At 43.3% G+C, this 21316-nt stretch overlaps 1 protein-coding gene across 3 annotated transcripts in view; it reads left to right on the forward strand.

Annotated features, from left to right (window-relative positions):
* The window catches only part of gfm2 (GTP dependent ribosome recycling factor mitochondrial 2), a 46739-nt gene that overhangs the window by 19378 nt on the left and 6045 nt on the right, over positions 1-21316 (forward strand). For all 3 annotated transcript variants that reach the window (XM_033018654.1, XM_033018652.1, XM_033018653.1), the window contains exons 12-19: positions 2320-2468; positions 4594-4734; positions 6405-6504; positions 8471-8651; positions 8784-8860; positions 10100-10238; positions 15837-16022; positions 16140-16255. In XM_033018654.1, coding sequence (XP_032874545.1) covers positions 2320-2468; positions 4594-4734; positions 6405-6504; positions 8471-8651; positions 8784-8860; positions 10100-10238; positions 15837-16022; positions 16140-16255 — 1089 coding nt within the window. The remainder of the gene's footprint in view (positions 1-2319; positions 2469-4593; positions 4735-6404; positions 6505-8470; positions 8652-8783; positions 8861-10099; positions 10239-15836; positions 16023-16139; positions 16256-21316) is intronic.

Here is a 21316-nt window from a genome sequence, read left to right on the forward strand (position 1 = left end):
CCTTTGACCCACCGTGTCCGCACTGACCAGTGATCCCCGCACACTAACACTATCCTACACACACTAGCGACGATTTACACATGTACCAAGCCATTTAACCCAAAAACTAGTACGTCTTTGGAGTGCGAGAGGAAACCAAAGATAGACAATAGGTGCAGGAGTAGGCCATTCGGCCCTTCGAGCCAGCACCGCCACTCAATGTGATCATGGCTGATCATCCCCAATCAGTACCCCATTCCTGTCTTCTCCCCATATCCATAGACTCAGCTATTTTTAAGAGCCCTATCTAGCTCTCTCTTGAAAGCATCCAGAGAACCTGCCTCCACCGCCCTCTGAGGCAGAGAATTCCACAGACTCTCCACTCTCTGTGAGAAAAAGTATTTTCTCGTCTCTGTTCAAAATGGCCTACTCCTTATTCTTAAACTGTGGCCCCTGGTTCTGGACTCCCCCAACATCGGGAACATGTTTCCTGCCTCTAGTGTGTCCAAGCCCTTAACAATCTTATATGTTTCAATGAGATGCCCTCTCATCCTTCTAAACTCCAGAGTGTACAAGCCCAGCTGCTCCATTCTCTCAGCATATGACAGTCCCGCCATCCCGGGAATTAACCTTGTAAACCTACGCTGCATTCCCTCAATAGCAAGAATGTCCTTCCTCAAATTAGGGGGCCAAAACTGCACACAATACTCCAGGTGTGGTCTCACTAGGACTCTGTACAACTGCAGAAGGACCTCTTTGCTCCTATATTCGATTCCTCTTGTTATAAAGGCCAACATGCCATTCGCTTTCTTCACTGCCTGCTGTACCTGCATGCTTACTTTCATAGAGTGATGTACAAGGACCCCCCAGATCCCGTTGTACTTCACCTTTTCCCAACTTGATGTCATTTAGATAGTAATCTGTCTTGGAGAAAACCCACATGGTCACGGGGAGAACGTGCAAACTCCGTACAGACAAGCACCTGTAGTCAAGATCGAACCCAGGTCTCTGACACTGTAAGGCAGTGGCTCTTCTGCTACTCCACTGTGCCGCCTTATAACGAAATACATTTTCAAGGTGCTTTTCACATCCAAAGAATGCTGCAAAGCATTAAATAATTAGTGTATTGGTGGTGCATTCTTTCCATTTACTCTCAGGAGTTGGACATCCCTGACAAAGTTAGCAAGTTTTCTTAACAATTCTGGATTACTTGATAATGTCCATGTGAACAGGCTTTTGATTTAACATTTTAAATGAAAGCTTATGTAGTTTTATAAGCCAGAAAACTATAACAGATGAAATAATTATTTGATTGGCTTTATAAATATGTTTTGAAATTACAATATTCTTGTGGTTTAGTTTAGACATACAGTGCGGAATCAGGCCCTTCAGCCCACCAAGTCCGCTCCAACCTACGATTGCCCCATAAACAAACTGTCCTACACACTAGGGACAATTTACAATTGTTTTTTATTTTTTTAATATTTTATTTATTAGAAGGAAGTACAATGCATTGGTACAAAAATTATGTTAAGATATTACATTCTCTGTACAACTTCCTTTTTTTTCTTTCTTTTTTTTAAAGAGAGAAGTGAGAAAAGAGGAAAAAGAGGTTGTGAAAAGTGAAGAATAGACTAGTGAACGTGAGTGAAAAACAGATATAGAAAAAGTGAAAAAAAGAATAAGTGAAGAAGGAAAGCAGGAGGGAGATTATTCATTCGCCACAAGGAGATGAATTTTTTATATTTTATATAATTTGCAATTGTTACCAAAGCCAATTAACCTACAAACCTGTGCATCTTTGGAGTGTGGAGGAAACCGGAGCACCTGGGGGAAAACCCACGCTGTCACGGGAAGAATGTACAAATTGAGATACAGGCAGCACCCGAGTCAGGATTGAACCCGGGTCTCTGGTGCTGTAAGGGAGCAACTCTACTGCTGCGCCACCTTGTGCCTGCAATAGTTTTATGGGTAAAGTATGGGGCGGAGTTGCTGCCAAAACAGCACTTGAGGCCCCGGTTTGATCCTGATTATGGGTGCTGTCTTAGGGAGTTTGTACGTTCTCCCCGAGACCGCGTGGATTTTCTCCGGGTGTTCCGGTTTCCTCCCACATCCCAAAGACGTACAGGCTTGTAGGCTAATTGGCTTTGGTAAAGACTGTAAATTGGCCCTAGTGTGTGTAGGATAGTGTTAGTGTACGGGGATCGCTGGTCGGCGTGGACTCGGTGGGCCTATTGACGCGCCGTATCTAAACTAAACTAAACAATACCCTTTATGGGCAAAGTAAAAGTAAAATACCGCGACTTGAGGGAAAGAACTGACTGGATATTATGAATTTAGTTAAATGCAGCAATCCGTCGAGTCACGTTAGCACAAACAGCCGTTCCGGTTTTGTGCGGAAGCGCCTTAAAAAACAAGGGTATCCAGCTGCTAATGGATGCTGTCACAAAGTATCTGCCAGCCCCAAATGAATGCCAACGAGACTTTCTGTGAGTATTTGAGTTTTAAGAATGCTTGCACTTAACATCACACTGGTATCAAACTAAAATTAATATTAAGTCAAAGGATGGATGTCAGTATTAGAGTCGGTAAATGCCTGGTGCAAAAGTCATATTTCAAGGAGCCTCTTGGAATTATAAATCATTGGCTCAGGTGCCATCTGTGACAGAGAAAAAAAGTTAATGCTTCAGGTCAAAGGCCCTTCATCAGAACTGTGGAGTATTTCCACCATATTTCAGTTACATTCCAGATTTCCAGATCCTGGCATTTTTTTTTTTGTTGTTCTTCTGTAAATCAGAGGACTGGGAATATACAGTCCACCTTGCTGGGGTAAATGAAGAGGAATAATTGGAGGACACATGCTGAAACTGTGAGGCACCAGCTCTACTAACAATCCAACTGTGCTGCCCATAGAAGCTTTCTTGAATATATAACATTTTGAAAGGCATTGATAGGGTAGGCAGACAGAACCTTTTTACCAGGGTGAAAATGTCCAATACTAGAGGGCATAAGGTGAGAGGAGGAAAGTTTAATGGAGATGTGTGTGGCCAGATTTTTTACACAGAGTAGTGGGGGAGTGGAATGCAGTGCCACGGGTAGTGCAGCGGCAAATACCATAGTGGCTTTTAAGAGGCTTTTCACATGAAAGTCCAGGGAATAGAGGGATATGGATCATGTGCAGGCGGATAAGATCAGTTTAACTTGGCATCGTGTTTGGCACAAACATTGTGGGCCGAAGGGCCAGTTCCTGTGTAATACTGTTCTATGTATGGTCTTAATATTGGAGGTAGCTACAGAAATAATGATGGTTGAGGATACAAGGGCAGTTGAACATGAATATGGGAATTAAAACATTGAGGCAATAGTAGACTGTGAGCCAGACTGGACTTGTTGTGGATTAGATATGGACTATTAGTAATATAGAATTGGCTTTGAGGCATTCATCAAGCAGTCCGAAAGTGACTACTGCCATTACTTCCTCTCTTAAAGCTCCTTCACCAAACACCAAACCTAGGTTTTGTGTTGGAAATCTTCTGGGTCTTGTAACAGTACAATAAGTCATACACAGATTGGGTAGGAGGGAACTGCAGATGCTGGCTTATACCGAAGATAGACACAAAGTGCTGGCACAAATCGGGTCAGGCAGCATCTCTGGAGAAAAGGAACATTTTATATATTCAGAACTCTTCTTCGGACTCAATCTAAGATTTTGGTTGGTTTTCATGACAAACAGCGTGGGCCTTTGGTATTTCTCTGTATCTACTCTGGGACATTGAAACCTCAGTCAGCTGAGGTTTTATAACACCAACAAAAACTGCACGTATATATTTAGGTAATAGTTATAAAGCATAGGCCATAAATCTGTAGCCTCCCTTTGATCTGGTATTTTGTTGGTTCACATACTTGATCAATGGAGTTTTATCATTAATGTTTTATTATTATTAATGTGTAGTGTTTTCTGAGTCATTCGTAACTGTCGCTGTATGTCATGTTGTTACTTGTGGGCGGAGCACCAAGGCAAATTCCTTGTATGTGAATACTTGGCCAATAAACTTACTTACTTTTACAATAAGGCCTCGATATTAAATTTCATTTGGTATTCTGTGAAATGCATTGGGGACTTTTTACCATGTTAAAGGTGCTATATAGTTGGAAACTGTTGGTTATGGGAGTGACTGATTAGATCAATGGTAAATTTTAAGTGGACCTATAACCCATGAGTAGCAACTGACCGTTAAAGACTATGTTTGGAGCAAAAACGCGATTTTGATTATCAGCTCTCTATGGAACACTTGGTGTTACAACGTAATGTTCTTATGTTTGTGAAAAATGATTAGTTGAACTAATCTTAATTCACCAATGAGTTACAGAATAGTCCTGATGAACAGATTCTGATGAAAGGTCATTGGGCTAAAATGTTATCTCTTTCCCTCTTCGGATCTCGTCTCTGCTGCTAGAAATTTCATATTTCCAGCAAGTGCATTATGTTACATTGAGTCATTTTGATTTCTTTCAGGAATTAATTCCTGAAGTGTGTCTTAATGCAATGAAAACAAAATTGTTGATTTGTTAAAGATTTTCTAATGTTGGTGTCTTTCCCTGTTTTATTTTCAGACACTGTTACGGGAGTGACCTGTGTGCTCTTGCTTTTAAAGTTGTTCATGACAAACAGCGTGGGCCTTTGGTATTTCTCCGTATCTACTCTGGGACATTGAAACCTCAGTCAGCTGTTTATAACATCAACAAAAACTGCACGTATGTATTAAGTTAATAGTTATAAAGCACAGGTTACCTACCCAACCATACAGATAAATTAATATCCTAAACTAAATCAAAACATCTTTTTGAAACGGAACCAGCCTATTTTCAATCAATCAATATTTATTACATGTCATTTGAACCTCAGTGAGGCTCAAACGAAACTCCGTTTCCACAGCCATACAAACAAAGACAATTTCCTACAGACATACACACAATTCAATTTACAAAAACATCCATCACAGTGAACCCACTGTGATGGAAGGCAAAGTCTTTTCTCTCCCCTGTTCTCCATTTCTCTCCCGATGTCGAAGCCCCAGGCGGGCGATGGTGAGTCCCACGGCCATTTTAGGCAGCGCGGGGCGATGTACGGCCCCGCTCCTGGTCTAAATGTCACAAAGTTGGAGGCCCCGGCGGGCGCTGGAATGTCCCACGGCCATGAAGCTGCGCCGGGCGATGTACGGCCCCGCTCCGGGTCGTTCCAACCCCGCGACACGGGCTAGAGAAGTCGCGTTGCAGGAGCTCCGGAAAGCGGTCTCTCCACCCGGACCCACGAGCTCCCGATGTCCCAGTCCACCGGACCTGCGGCTGCAGCTGGAGCCTCCGAGCTACGTGGTCGGGCCGCAGCAGCGAGTCACCACCGCTCCCCCCGCTCAGATGCCGGCCGGCCCCACGATGGTAAGTCCGCAGCTCCGCAGGCACCGTGACTGGAGCCTCCAGGTCGTTCAGGCTGGAGGCCGCTCCACGGTGCTAGGCCCCAACGACATCGGAGACCCGACAGGAAAAAGGTCGGGTCTCACGTACAGGGAAGAGATTTTAAAAAGTTTCCCCCTTCCCCCCCCCCCCCCCGCCCCCCACTTATACACTGTTAAAAACACTATTAAAAAACACAAATAACTACATTTAACTAGACAAAAAATTAAATAAAAAGACAGACAGGCTGTAGGGGCCGCTGCCAATGTTGGTGTCATCATGGGTTCCAAACCTTTGGAGTGTGGGAGGAAACCGGAGACCACGGGGAAATCCCACGCAGATCACGGGGAGATGCACAAACTCCGTACAGACAAGCACCTGGGTCTCTGGTGCTGTAAGGCAGCAACTCTACCACTGTGACACCCACCCTGAGCCTTTCTTAATTTTTTAGTTTAGGTTATATTAGAGATACAGCGGGGAAACAGGCCCTTCAGCCCCCGAGTCTGCGCTGACCAGCGATCCCCAAACGTTAAAACTATCCTACACACTAGGGACAATTTTACATTTATACCAACCCAATTAACCTACAAACCTGTACGTCTTTGGAGTGTGGGAGGAAACCGAAGATCTCTGAGAAAATCCACGTGGTTAAGGGGAGAACGTACAAACTCAATACAGACAGCACCTGTAGTCGGGATCGAACCCAGGTCTCTGGCGCTGTAAGGCAGCATCTCTACCGGGCCACCCACCTTGAGCCTTTTGTAATTCTTGGGCCTTCTAACATTAAGTATCTGTGTGTAACATTATATCTATTAAATTGTCATTGATGTAGACCAATACTTGATTGCATGTGATATTTTCCTGTGATGTTCAGACTATTTATGTCTTTTAACTCCAGCAGTGGATTTATAATTCACAGATATGCCTTATACAATCTGCCATCTTCTATTGTAATTAGATTTATTTTTGTTCAGGGAACGAATGAGCCGTCTTTTATTGCCATTTGCGGATCGGCAAATCGAGATCCCTGCGCTGGAGGCTGGAAACATTGCGCTGACTGTGGGACTCAAACAGGTGGAGTATTCCTTCTCCTCCACAGTTATATTTCCTGCAATGCAGAAGAAAAACACTACCGAAACATGAAATAAAAAGGATGAGAAGAGCTTGAGATGCTCAGTGGACAAAGGGAAAGGGGAGAGGAAGACATTATACAAGCCATGGATTAGAATGGGGTGGGACATTATCATCAACTTCTCCAGAGACGTAGAACATTATTTTGAATATAACAATGAGCCTTCTCCTTTTGTTCTTATCCCTTTGTCTTTTTCTCTGCATCTTTAAACTATGTTTTTTATTATCAACCTTTCCCTGTTCTAATGAACATTAATTATTTCTTTCTACCAAGCATTTCCAGCATTTTTCATTCCCATTTCACAATTGTTTAACATAGCTTTTTGAAACAGTCCTTAGCAAGATTTGAGGTTGGCTGTTGAAAGGTGTTCATTAGTTATAGGAGCAGAATTAGACCATTAAGCATATCAAGTCTACTCCACCATTCAATCATGGCTGATCTATCTATCTATCTCTCTCTCCCTCTCTCAACCCCATTCTCCTGCCATCTCAACATAACCCCTGACACCTGTACTAATCAAGAATCTATCTATTCCCACCTCTAAAATACCCAATGACTTGGCCGCCACAGTCTTTGGCAATGAATTCCACGGATTCACTACCTTCTGACAAAAAAAAATTCCCCCTCGTTTCCTTTCCAAAGGTACGTTCTTTTATTGTCTTAGACTCTCCTACTAGTCGAAACATCCTATCCAGGGCTGTCTGGGTGGAAATGAATCTTTTTGTGAATTTTTCCTTGGATTTCTTGACAGATCATTGACGTGCAATATCATAGATCCTCAGTAGAAACGCCATTTAATTGTGTACATAGTCGATCCAATGTAAAATGGGATTCATGTTATCATAAGGTCATAAGTGATAGGAGTAGAATTAGGCCATTCGACCCATCAAGTCTACTCCATCATTCAATCATGGCTGATCTATATCTCCCTCCTAACCCCATTCTCTTGCCTTCTCCCCATAACCTCTGACACCTATACTAATCAAGAATCTATCTCTCTGCCTTAAAAGTATCCACTGACGGCCTCCGCAGCCGTTAGTGGATCTGTGGTAAAACATTCCACAGATTCGCCACCGTCTGACTAAAGAAATTCCTCCTCATCTCCTTCCTAAAAGAACATCCTTTAATTCTGAGCCCATGACCCTTTAGTCCTAGACTCTCCCACTTGTGGAAATATCCTCTCCAAATCTACTCTAACATCCACTACACTTATTAGTTCAGTGGAGAATAAATACAATCTTTATCCTTTACCTTAGTCGAGGGCAGTTTTCACTTGACTTCTGTTGAGGGAATAGAGTAAATAGGCATTGGCTTAGATGCCATCCCAGAGACACCCATGGCTGGGAAGTGTTGGCAGCAGCTCGGGTTGAGATTGGACGCAAGGCTGCGTTGCCCTTCATGTAGTGACCACACTAAAATAGCATTAATCAAGGAAAATGTGGATCCCACAATGGTCATTTGTTGGCTGTGGAATAGGTGATAACGAGTTATAGAGATAGTGGAACTCAACAGGACCACAGTGAAATTGGTACGACGACTAGAGTGGGGGAGGGACAGAGGGAGAGAGTGGATGCAAGGGTTACTTGAAGCTAAAAAACAATCAATATTCATACCGCTGGGTTGTATGCTGCCCAAGTGAGATATGTTCATCCAATTTATATTTGGTCTCATACTGACAGTGGAGGAGACCCGGGGGAGAAAGGTCAGTGTGGGAATACATTTAGTTTCCCTCTCACCTGCCTCTCGGTCTCAACCCGAAACATCACCTGTTCCTTCTCTCGATAAATGCTGCCTGACCCCCTGGGTGGCTCCAGCTTTTTGTGTCTGTCTTCGGTTTAAACCAGCATCTGCAATTCCTCCCTACACACGAAAACAGCGTTTGAAGTGTTTGCGTGTTGTTTTTTGCAGACAGCCACTGGCGACACCATAGTTACATCAAAGTCGCTGGCGGCGGCAGCAGCCCGTCGAATGGGGGTGGACTCTGGGAAGGGGCCCGTCGAGCACGAGGGACCAGTGCTGGCCATGGTTGAGATCCCAGAACCCGTCTTCTTTTGTACAATCGAGCCACCGTCTATGGCGAAACAACCAGGTGTCGTACATACATCTCTATTTTGTTTTAACATCTCTATTTACTTGCCATGTAATGAGAATGTCCTTGTAGTCCGTGCAGATTTATTTCTGCATTTTCAAGCTGATATTTGATAGCTTATATCCGCAACAGATCTGGACCATGCTCTTACCAACCTCCAGCGAGAAGATCCCAGTTTAAAGGTGAAGGTTGATTCAGATTCTGGCCAGGTACGTTATAACTCTCTGCTCATTAATTTATGTGTTGCGCTTATATCCCAGTAGTGTAAACTACTATCAGATTGCATTTTACTAAGGGTCACTAGAAGTTACATTTGAATTTGAACTGCTTCTATAAAGAGCTATTGCACAAATGCAGTCTGCCATTGACATATTTCCTAATAATCCATTTTTGCATTAATGTCTTGTTTCATTTTGCACAAATTTTGTTTTTTCACTAAAGTGAGGGGGGAAAATATTTAATATGAATCTGAGGGGCAACTTTTTCACACAAAGGGTGGTGGGTGTATGGAACAAGCTGCCAGAGGAGGTAGTTGAGGCTGGGACTATTGCAATGTTTCAAAATCAATCAGACAGGCAAACAGATTGGACAGGTTTCGAGGGATATGGGCCAAACGCAGCCAGGTGTAGCTGGGACATGTTGCCCGGTGTGGGAAGCCTGTTTCCATGCCGTATCACTCTATGAGGCTGATCTGTAGAGTATATGTAATTTATGTATGACTTCTGTATAATTTTTGTTTTAGTGTGTTTGTGTCTATGCGCAATGATGCTGCTGCATCCAAGCATTTCATTGTATTTGTATTTCGCTGTACTTGTGCATATAACAATATGACAATCAACTCGACTTAGTCTCGTGAAATAAACGTGGACATGTTGTGGTACTGAATGCCCACTTACGGCCTTGCGGTATGAACTGCCAACAAAGAATGTCTCTATTTGTCTGAACTTTTATCTCCCTTTTTTAAAAAAGAATTATTCCTTTTTAGAATCCTGGAAATAATGCATAATGTAGCAAGTTGGAAAATCCGTGCATTCTGAATATTTTTCCCCACCATTAATATTTACACTGCCACTTTGACTTGATGTACTCCTTGGCTGAAAAGGTTGATTTTGTTGGGATGGATTAGTTCCCCATAAAATGTAGAATCACCCATGTTGCAAAAACTGATGAACATGGTAAACAACCTTTTGCATCTCAGTGCAGAGTATTTAATTTGTCACAGCAGCACAAGTATAGGTATAGACTGAAGAAGGGTCCCGACCCGAAACGTCACTCATCCATGTTCTCCAGTGATGCCGCCTGACCCGCTTAGTTACTCCAGCATTTTGTGTCCTTTTCTATAGATATGGGCCTGAATCTGTTTGATTTTCATTTAGTTTATAGTTGATTTATACCTTAGTTCTATTTATCCTCCTGAAATGTGAAGCTATTATCTGCTCCTCCAACAGACCATTTTATGTGGAATGGGAGAATTACATATTGAGATCATCCACGATCGAATCAAGAGAGAATATGGAATTGAGACCTATCTAGGACCCCTCCAGGTAGCCTACAGGGAAACTATAATGGTGTCTTCCAATGCCAGTGGTAAGTGCACTGTAATTAGTTGATTTAACATCACTGGAAAGATGTCCTCAATTCCATAGTGTGGATAAGGGCTTAGTTTGTTTAGTTTATTGTCACGTGTACCGAGGCACAGTGAAAAGCTTTTGATGCGTGCTAAATAGTCAGCGGTTTAAAGCTACGGACACAGAAAATCTATTGATTTTACTTCGGAGTCACGTGAGTGACTACATGAAGAAAGCCTTCCAGGCGCACGCGCGTCATCTCTTCAGATGCATTGCGCTGTGACCGCGGTCGGAGGTGTGGAACCTCCAAGCGATGAGTGAAAGAAAACCTGAATGTAAGTATTTTCTACTTTCACTTTCAGGCTGCTTTTCTCCGGAGACTGCGTGCAGAGACACAGGCAAGTCTTATGTATGGAGAAAGGTGGGAGGAACGGACTAAAAGTCGATTGTAAAGAAATAACTATTTTACACGGGGGGGAAAAGTCCCGTTGAAACTCCCATAGGGAGCAAGGCCATAAAGAAATAACAGACCTGGAAGACTCTGAGGAGTCTGAACTATAGAATTTATAAACTGGAATTCCTCATGGGTAAAATAAACTCCAGAAGGAGTATAAAAGACGCGGGCTTAAAGAGCAACCGCATGGAACACCCAGAAGAGGTTCTGGGAAACGTTGGCCCAGGTTTGAGCCAGCGACCGAAATGCCTGATGATAAAGATGAATATATGGGCTGACCTGACACGGAGGCAGCACCAGAAATGTCTGAAAGATACTACAGACGTTGGTCTACAGGAGACCCAGAATATGGAGCAGTACCCAAAAGTGGGCTGCCAATATACAGCTCAATGGAAGAGCTTGATGTACCCCAAAGAGGGACAAAAAAGCGTAGGCCTATCATAGAGCCATCGCATGTAATACCTGATATGGAAATCCAGGTGAAACCCATTATGAGGAGGAATATCCAGAATACTCTGATAACGAATCAGTTGAGGACCAGAGCCAATGCAAAAAAGAAAAGTGCCAGGGCTGGCCCAAATGTTCTCTAGTCCCAGAAACAAGGGACAACCTCTATCAGAGGAGATAGCAGAGAGTATAAATTACCTGCTTTCCCATCAGTTGGAAGAACAACGATGGATGAAATTGTGAACAAATATAAAGTCCCGCAGAACTGTGCTCGGTTAGGAGTTCCAGCTGTTAACAAAGAAGTGTGGAATTATATGGGCACTGCAGTAAGAGCTCAAGAAATGAGACTACAGTGGGTATTAAAATGAATGGGGTCAAGCATTACGGCATTTGCCAGAGATCTGGAAGAAGGAAATGTGACAACGTCACAACAGGATGTGATGGGAATGATGTGTAATGCACATTTTGGAGTAAGTCTGTGATAAGACCTAACATACATCCTAAGTTTGCAAGGCTTTGTAAACCATCTAATATATAATTGCCACACTTACTCTTTGGAGTGGTGCTTGCCAAAAAACTGAAGGTTCTCAACGAAGAATCAATAACCATCGGGATGATGAAGCCACCGATGTTTGGCAGCACAGCTAGAAGGCAATATCCATACCGAAGGGGAACTGAGTACAACCCCAGGACGTGGAGGACATGGGATTCCCACAAGGGGCAAGGTACAAAAAGTGATACCGGTCAACCCTGAGGTAGGTGGTTCTGGTTCTGAAAGAAACATATCAGGTGTGTCCTACTTACAAATTGGGGGTAGGTTACAATTCTTTTTAAAAGAATGGAAACTAATAACATCTGATGCATATATACTGTGCAGTATAATGAGGTTTAGAATTGAATTTTAACAGAATGAAAATCCACTACTCAACATATTCCAAAAAGCATTCAATTTTCTCTAAAGAAGTGATTAGAAAAATTCAAATAGAAATTGATATTTTGAGTAAAAAAGGGGTAATAGAGAAAACAACTTGTAAAAACCTCATAAATCTCAAATTTTTTGTACAATATAAACATTTAAAAATGGAGATTTTACTAATGCTTTGCAATTAATTTCAACAGAATGCTATATGGCAAGCATACATCTCCAAGATAAAGATCGTAGATATTTCAAATTTGTCTGGATGACTCAATTGTGGCAATTCGAAGCATTGCCTAATGTGTTAATTTCAGCTCCTAGATTGTTTACAGAACTGCTGAAACCAATCTAAGCATTGTTAAGAGCTCAAGGCCATTTGATAATGGCTTATTTGGATGACATGTTATTGTGAGAGACACTGAAGACATGGCAACAAGCCTCAGTTTTAAAAGTTAAACTTACATTTCAATAACTGGGCTTTGTGATTCACCGAGAGAAATCCAGACTGACACACAACAAAATAATTGATTACTTGGGGTTCACTATTAATTCAGAACACAAGACAGTGAGCTTACCCAAGGACAAAAAGTTGCAAGTGATTAAGGGTTGTAAGGAGCAAACAATCATCAATCAGGAAAGTAGCAAGTCTAATTGGCAAGTTAATTGCTTCATTTCCAGCTGTTCAGTTTGGACCACTGCATTATCAGCAGCTGCAGTGAGCAAAGATATCAGTATTGGGAAGACATGCTGGACATTTCGATAGGCCAATGCAACTAAGAAATACAGCAATTGAGGATATAAAATGGTGGATTAAAAATGTGGATTACTCTTACAGGAAAATTCTGATTGAATCACCAGCTACCATTTTACAAACAGATGCAAGTGCACTGGGATGGGGAGCTGCGGATGCCATCTCAAGCTGTGGAGGTAGATGGAATGCAGAGGAAGAACCTTTGCTCGAGACACATGGCATTAACTAGCTTGAATTACTAAGTGTATTGCATAGGTTAAAAGCCCTTTGCCAAAGGTACAAAATTTGCATGTACAGGTTCAGATTGACAACACTACGGCAGTGGCACATGTCAATCACATGGGTGGAATCCAGTCAGAAGCATGTGACAGATTGGCAAACATGATTTGGCACTGCTGCATTGAGAAAGATATTTGGCTTTCTGCAATTTACCTACCAGGTAAATTCAACATAATTGCAGATACTAGGTCAAGAAATTTCAATGACTACACAGAATGGATGTTAAATCGTGACATTTTCCACAAAATTGTGAAAACATTTGGGAAACATTTTACGTTTACGTTAAATTGGGGTGGAATGTTTGTATGCATTTCCTCCCTTTTGTCTCATCAATAGGCGTCTACAGAAGATCAAACAAGATTATGCTTCAGGATTGTTGGTGGTTCCAGATTGGCCCACACAAACATGGTATCCATTAGGGTTAAAAATGGTGACTGAACCCATTATGGATGTCTTTAGACAAGAAAACCTACTTGTGCTCCTGTAACTGGTGAATTTCATCCTTTACATGATCATATTGATTTGCAGATTCTAAAAAGTACCTAGAAGCAGTACATTTCTTACATTAAGAAATGGGAACAGTTTCTTCAACACAAAATATTTCTTACCACACTGCAGACGCTTCAGATGTTGTAGAAATTTATCAAAATTACATTTTGATCATTTCTGTGATCAAAGAACAGCAAGGAATGCTTTGTCGGCATATTTATCGAGGCCATCGGAACATCAAGTTCTAGGATCACACCCTTTGACTTGTAGATACATGAAGGGCATCTTTAATGCTACTTAGGGATTGGGATCCCATCTCAAATTTGTCGTTAGACAAAATTACGATAAAAGTAGTCATGTTAATGGCTTTAGTATCAGCTCAAAGAGTACAAACATTACACAAGTTAAGGATAGACAAAATGGGAATGAAAGCAGAGGAAATTACATTCTATGTCTATGACCTGCTAAAACAGTGCAGACCAGGAATCTCGGGGTGTAAATTGATTTTCAGCTTATCCTGCAGATCAAAGACTTTGTGTAGTTACATATTTAAAATACTACATTGAGACTACCAAACATCTTAGAGGTGTAGAATCTGGATTATTCATCAGCCATAAGCCACACAAAAAAGTGACAACACAAACAATTTCAAGATGGCTGAAGAAGGTGCTATTGGATGCAGGAATTGATACTGACAAATTTAAACCTCATTCCACTAGGGCGGCGGCAACATTGGCGGCCAAGGATTTGGACGTTCCAATAGACCATATCCTTGCGGCCGCAGGTTGGGGAAAATGAAAGGATGTTGCACAAGTATTATCACAAAGAAATTGCAGACCCTGGTGTATTTGGTGGTACTATTTTGAATTCAGTATTAAATGTCTCTAGAGATTAAAATGGGACACATAATGTTTTACCATAAAATAAACCATTAATTAATTAAACAAGTATGATGGTTTGCATGTTATTGACTGTTTTTCACTCATAGAGTCAAGCAAAATGCAGTGATACGCCGGAACCCAATCTACGGCCTGAAATCACAGAAGCTTTAAAATCTTCACGTAGTCACTCACGTGACTCCGAAGTAAAATAGTAAGATTAAACGAGAACTTACCAGTTGACGTTTGATCTTTATTTTATGAGGAGTTACGTCGAGGGACTACGTGCCCTCCGCTCCCACCCTAATAAGATCAAAGGTAAGATAAGTTTGTATCATGTAGCTTACTATTCTGCTTCGGAGTATATCATCTGTGATTTCACACCGCTGCTTTGAAGTTTGACGCGCGTGCGCCTGGACGGCCTTCATGTAGTCCCTCGACGTAACTCCTCATAAAATAAAGATCAAACTTCAAACTGGTAAGTTCTCGTTTAATCTTACTATTTTGTTTTACATGCCCTGTTTGCCTCTGTTATTTTGAACAGAATTGAAATGAGAAATATAACACTTCAGTTATACAACACATCAGAAATGACTGGATGAGCTAAAATTACTTGTGGTTGGCAATAAAACGCCAAAGGGTATGAGTAAAATTGATTGCCAAGGACAATTCAACACTTTTGGGGGAAGAGGGTAGTTTCAATTCCCCAGAAGTTTTGAAGTTAGCACAAGTCCAGGAACCACCATCGTTACTGCCACAAATACAATCCCAGCGGCCAAGCTGGCCAACCGCGGGTCAAGGCGCCAGGCGGTGGAGGGCTCTACCCGAGCCGGCTGCCTGCCTCTTTTCCGGGGATACGTCCGTGCCCAGGTGCGGTTAGAAAGGGACTACCCCCTGTCCACGGGCACCCTGGGGGAGTTCCGGAACCGCTGGGCTCCGCAGGGTGTTGAATGTATCCTCAATAAGGATTTATCACAGTTGTATAGTATATTATGGATATATGTTTGTATTGTATTATGGTGGTGGGTTCTGGCTTGTTTTATTGTAGTGTAAATATTATTTACATTGGTTTAAAAACCAAATTCAAGCCCAGCAAATCTACATTAGAAATCTGCAAATAATAAACACACCAGCCATTCCCAGTATGGTAAATACGATTGTATCATTGATGTGCAGAGGGATCTTTGGGTCCAAGCCCACAGTTCCCTGAGAGTAGCAATGCATGTCGATAGTGCAGTATGCATGCATTCACTGAACGTCACCTGTCTATTCCCTCCCCAGAGGATACTGACGTTGGTCTGCTTATCCTTCCAGGGAATTTGATAATTTTGTGGAGATAGCATTGTTACCCTTATAATAACCAATGTGTGCGTGAACTCTGTATATTTGTTTTGTTCCTTTAGATACCCTTGACAGAACTATAGGGGATAAACGCAACCTGGTAACAACTGAGCTTTCTGTCCATCCGTGGTTGGGTGAAGGGCCAAAGTCTACACCTCTCATTGAGATTTCAGATCGCATATTGGAACAGTTTTCTGCGGAAGCTCACCGAGCTATCGAAAATGGAATCAAAAACTCGTGTATTCAGGGTACCGCATCATAAGTTTGATCTTCATCATTGAAATATATAAACTCAGCATATTGTACAAAGCGTTAACCTTGACGTATGTGGCATTTCAATCATTTTTTTCTCTTATTTTTGTAAGGTCCTCTGTTGAGGTTCCCAGTTCAGGATGTGGTGGTTACGCTGGAGTCTCTCAGTGTATATCCTGGCACCTCCTTGGCAATGATTTCTGCCTGCGTGTCACGTTGTGTGCAAAGGGTAAGGCCTTGGGAAATGAACAGGGTTGTTTTTGTAGATACTAGATCGCTGAATGTGTTCTTTTGTTGACTGAGCTGCTTCAACAACATCATGATAGAGGAGCAGAAACAAAGAACTGCAGATGTTAGTTAATATACTAAAGGACACAAAGTACTGGAGTAACTCAGCAAGTCAAACAGCATCTCTGGAGACCATAGGTGACGTTTCTGATCGAGACGCCTGAAGAAGGTTCTCAACCCGAAACGTCACCTTTCCATATTTCCGGACCTGCTGAGTTACTCCAGCACTTTGTGTCCTCTTCATAATAGAGGTGAGTAGTTTACAGTTACCATCTAACTCTGATATTATTTTTTTGCCTTTAGTGTTCCAGTACATCAGTTACATACACTGTTTTATTGGTACATTTGATGCAATGCTCTATTATTGAGCCTTTCTTGGCACAATCCCATTAACAATACCTATGCACTGAAGGTTGAGTGGCTCAAGTTGCATTCCTGCCCTGTTCCCAGACCACCATAATCTTTTGTTGCTGCCCAATCCCCAATTATTTCAAGGCTTTGCAGGTGTCTACAAAGCAGAGCAGCGTCCATGAGGCATAGGCTTCAAGCAGCACCTCCATCTGTCACCTCACACCCTTTTTTCTGAAGAAGGGACTCGACCCGAAATGTCACCCAATCCTCCACTCCAGAGATGCTGCCTGTCCTGCCGAGTCACTCCAGCTTTTTGTGTCTATCTTCTCTTTATTCAACTCTCTCTGATAATTGGAGACTATATAAAAAAACAATTGAGATAGATTTAAATAGTTGAAAAGAAACATAACAAAATATTTTTAAATGATTTGCCTGTTTCTACTTAATTAAACATGTAAAGAAACATAAACAAATGACATCGCTAAGTTGGAGACGTAAGAAACTGCATATTCTGAATTCTTGAGCAAAACCAACATACTGGAGGAACTCAGCAGGCAAGACAGCATCTGAGGAGGGAATGGACAGATAACGTTCTGGATTGGGATCCTTCTTCAGAAGGGTTGGAAACGGCGGGGGGACCTAGAAAAAAGAGATGGGAGTGGGACAAATCCTGACAAGTGAGAGGTGGATGTAGTTGAGGGGCAGGGTGCGTGGTGTGGTGATTGACTCGTGTGGGGTAAGTGAGAGCGTGACTCCATTTTAAATTTATGCGAGAAGCAAGGTGCTGCAGATGCTGGAATCTTGCATAGAACACGGTGCTGGAGTACATTCATGCTAGGTCTAAAACTGCAGCTATATTGGAAAGTGTAGATTTGAAATGAGCAAGTAAGATCTGCAAACCAAGATTCAGTGTTAGAATGAACAATATCAAGTCAAGTCAAGTTTATTTGTCACATACACATACGAGATGTGCAGTGAAATGAAAGTGGCAATGCTCGCGGACTTTTGTGCAAAAGACAAACAACCAAACAAACTATAACACAATCATAACACACATATTCTTTTACATAATAAATAATTGAAGGAAAAACGTTCAGTAGAGTTAGTCCCTGGTGAGATAGGCGTTTACAGTCCGAATGGCCTCTGGGAAGAAACTCCTTCTCAACCTCTCCGTTCTCACCGCATGGCAACGGAGGCGTTTGCCTGACCGTAGCAGCTGGAACAGTCCGTTGCAGGGGTGGAAGGGGTCTCTCATGATATTGTTGGCTCTGGAGTTGCACCTCCTGATGTATAGTTCCTGCAGGGGGGCAAGTGAAGTTCCCATAGTGCGTTCGGCCGAACGCACTACTCTGCAGAGCCTTCTTGTCCTTGGCAGAGCAATTCCCAAACCAGATGGTAATGTTCCCGGACAAGATGCTTTCCACCGCCGCTGCGTAGAAGCACTGGAGGATCCTCGGAGACACTCTGAATTTCCTCAATTGCCTGAGGTGGTAAAGGCGCTGCCTTGCCTTACTCACGAGTGCTGAGGCGTGTGATGCCCATGTCATATCCTCGGAGATGTGGACTCCCAGATATTTAAAACAGTTCACCCAATCCACAGGATCCCCATTTATCCTCAATGGAGTGTACGTCCTCGGATGATGTGCCCTCCTAAAGTCCATGATCAGCTCCTTCGTTTTTTTGATGTTCAAGAGGAGGCTGTTATCCTGGCACCAGAGTGCTAGACCAGCCACCTCCTCCCGGTAGGCCTTCTTGTCGTTGTCTGAGATCAGGCCCACCACCACAGTGTCATCAGCAAACTTAATTATTGAGTTGGAGCTGAACCTAGCCACACAGTCATGTGTGTACAGGGAGTACAATAGGGGGCTGAGGACGCAACCCTGGGGCGATCCTGTGCTCAGGGTGAGGGACTTTGATGTATTCCCTCCCATCTTGACTACCTGGGGCCTGGTGGTGAGAAAGTCCAGGACCCAGGCTCACAGGGAGGTGTTGAGCCCCAATTCCATTAGCTTCCCGGCCAGTCTGGTGGGGACTATCGTGTTGAAGGCTGAACTGTAGTCTATGAACAGCATCTTCACATAGCCCCCCTTCTGGCTGTCCAGATGGGAGAGAGCGGTGTGCAAGACCTGGGAGACCGCATCGTCCGTGGATCTGTTCAGACGGTATGCGAACTGCAACGGGTCCATGTTCCGAGGGAGGAAGGCGCAGATGTGTTTCTTCACCAGCCTCTCAAAGCATTTCATGACTACCGAGGTAAGGGCCACCGGACGGTAGTCATTCAGACAGGCTGGGGAGGCATTTTTTGGTACCGGTACAATGATGGATTTTTTTAAACAGGCAGGGACCACGGACTTGTCCAGGGAGAGGTTGAATAATGTAGTGAGCACTGGAGCTAGCTGCGTAGCACAGGACTTGAGTACTCGCCCCGAGATGCCATCGGGGCCTGCAGCTTTCCTCGTGTTCACCCGTGTCAGAGCCCTCCTCACGTCGTGCTCGGACAGCGAGAATGTGTGCACATTCCTCCCTTCAGCTTCGGTAGCCAGCCCGCTGGCGGTATTGTCGATAGTCGGCAGACCTGGAGTGGTGTTGCCCCTCTCGAAACGAGCGTAAAAGGAGTTCAGGTCATCAGCTAGGGAGGTGCCGGCACTTGCGGATGAGGGAGGGGTGCTCCGGTAGTTGGTTACAATCCGTAGCCCCTGCCACAGGCTTCTGGTGTCCTGCTGCTCCATCTGTAACTCCATCTTGTCTCTCTTCTTGAATTATCAATTATTACAACTGCAAATGATTACGCCAGTCCAGAGTGAAAGATGTCTTAAGATCTTTGGAGAACATGGTATTGTTCAAGATCTAAAGGGAGAACTTGTGTTGACTGCTTTTCTGCTGAAGATCCCACAAACTGCTTCATTGCCATTTCATCGCAGCCGTCGTGAGGTATGGGAATAGGATTGCTTAAGGGCCGGTCCCACTTGGGCATCATTTGTGAATCCCACATATCCTGGCGCATCACCACGCATCATGCGCGTATAATGCACGCCATGCGCGCATCACGTGTGCGTCAGGATGCGCGCGTCGTGACGCGTAAATGACGCGCAAATGACACCCAAATGGGACAGGCCTTTTCGTCCCATTTCTTATCTTAGGGAGGGAACTTGCCTTTTCTGAGCAGCCTCATACAGCTGAGGTAATGATTTTAGCAATGACATTTTGCATCCCGTTGCTTTGGCAAAAGAGAAGCCTGACGTATACAAACGATTCCAGGGCCAGAAGGGAACTTGAAACTTGTTTGCATGAAAACACACTCATCCAGCTTTATTTTCTCAATCATAGAAACAGAAAATAGGTGCAGGAGTAGGCCATTCGGCCCTTCGAGCCTGCACCGCCATTCAATATGATCATGGCTGATCATCCAACTCAGTATCCTGTACCTGCCTTCTCTCCATACCCCCTGATCCCTTTAGCCACAAGGGCCACATCTAACTCCCTCTTAAATATAGCCAATGAACTGGCCTCGACTACCTTCTGTGGCAGAGAGTTCCAGAGATTCATCACTCTGTGTGAAAAATGTTTTTCTCATCTAGAATCTGCATTGCATTGAGCTCAAATTTCAACATTCAACATTTGTTAGACAATAGAGCACGAATGTAAGAGTACTTCATCAATTACAGTCTGGTTCAGCAGTTTAGACACTCACTCCCGTAATAAATTACAACGCATAGTTAACAAAGCATCCAAAATCATCAGCACTCCCCTTCCATCAATAGAATCACTCCATCACAAACGGTCTGTGTCAAGGGTGAAGAAAATCATCTCTGATCCCTCCCACCCAGCACACCACATCTTCCACCTGCTGCCATCAGGAAGGCGCTACAGCTCACTGTCCGCCAAGACATCTCGATTTAAAAACAGTTTTTACCCACACGCAATCCGAATTCTGAACACACTATGATAACAGCACATATCCTCCCCATGCATGAACTGTATATTGTATGATGTTGTGTTTTATGTTATGTTTGACGGGAATCAGCCTACCTTGTAACATCCTGTACTGAACCTGAATTCCACCAGCTTGACTGTGTGGTCATTAAATAATCTAATCTAATCTAATCCTTCATGTACGAAATCATGAGAAGAATAGATCGGGTAGACGTGCAGATTCTCTTGCCCAGAGTGGAGAATTAAGAACTAGAGGACATAGGTTTGATGTGAGGGGGAAAGAGTTAATAGGAACCTGAGGAGGAACTTTTTCACATGGGTGCATTGTACGAGCTGCCGGAGGAGGTTGTTGAGGCAGGCTCTATCGCAATGTTTAAGCAGGTACATGGATAGGACAGGGTTAGAGGGATATGAGCCAAACATAGGCAGGTGGGACAAGTGTAGATGGGACATGTTGGCCAATGTGGGCATGTTGGGCCGAAGGGCCTGTTTCAATGCTGTAAGACACTTTGACCCAGTGCTTTGTGGAACCTGTGGGTACATTCAACACACATATCCAGAAAGTAAATGAACACATGATGTGGTAAACTCACAAACTCCACTATCCTGGGAGACTGGGAACAAGGATAATTGGCACTCCAGCTTGGACTTCGATGCATTCTGGTTGCAAAACTGAAGTCAACCCAAAACGTCACCCATTCCTTCTCTCCAGAGATGC

Source organism: Amblyraja radiata, chromosome 3 (assembly GCF_010909765.2).
Source record: "Amblyraja radiata isolate CabotCenter1 chromosome 3, sAmbRad1.1.pri, whole genome shotgun sequence".
Taxonomy (NCBI): Eukaryota; Metazoa; Chordata; class Chondrichthyes; order Rajiformes; family Rajidae; genus Amblyraja; species Amblyraja radiata.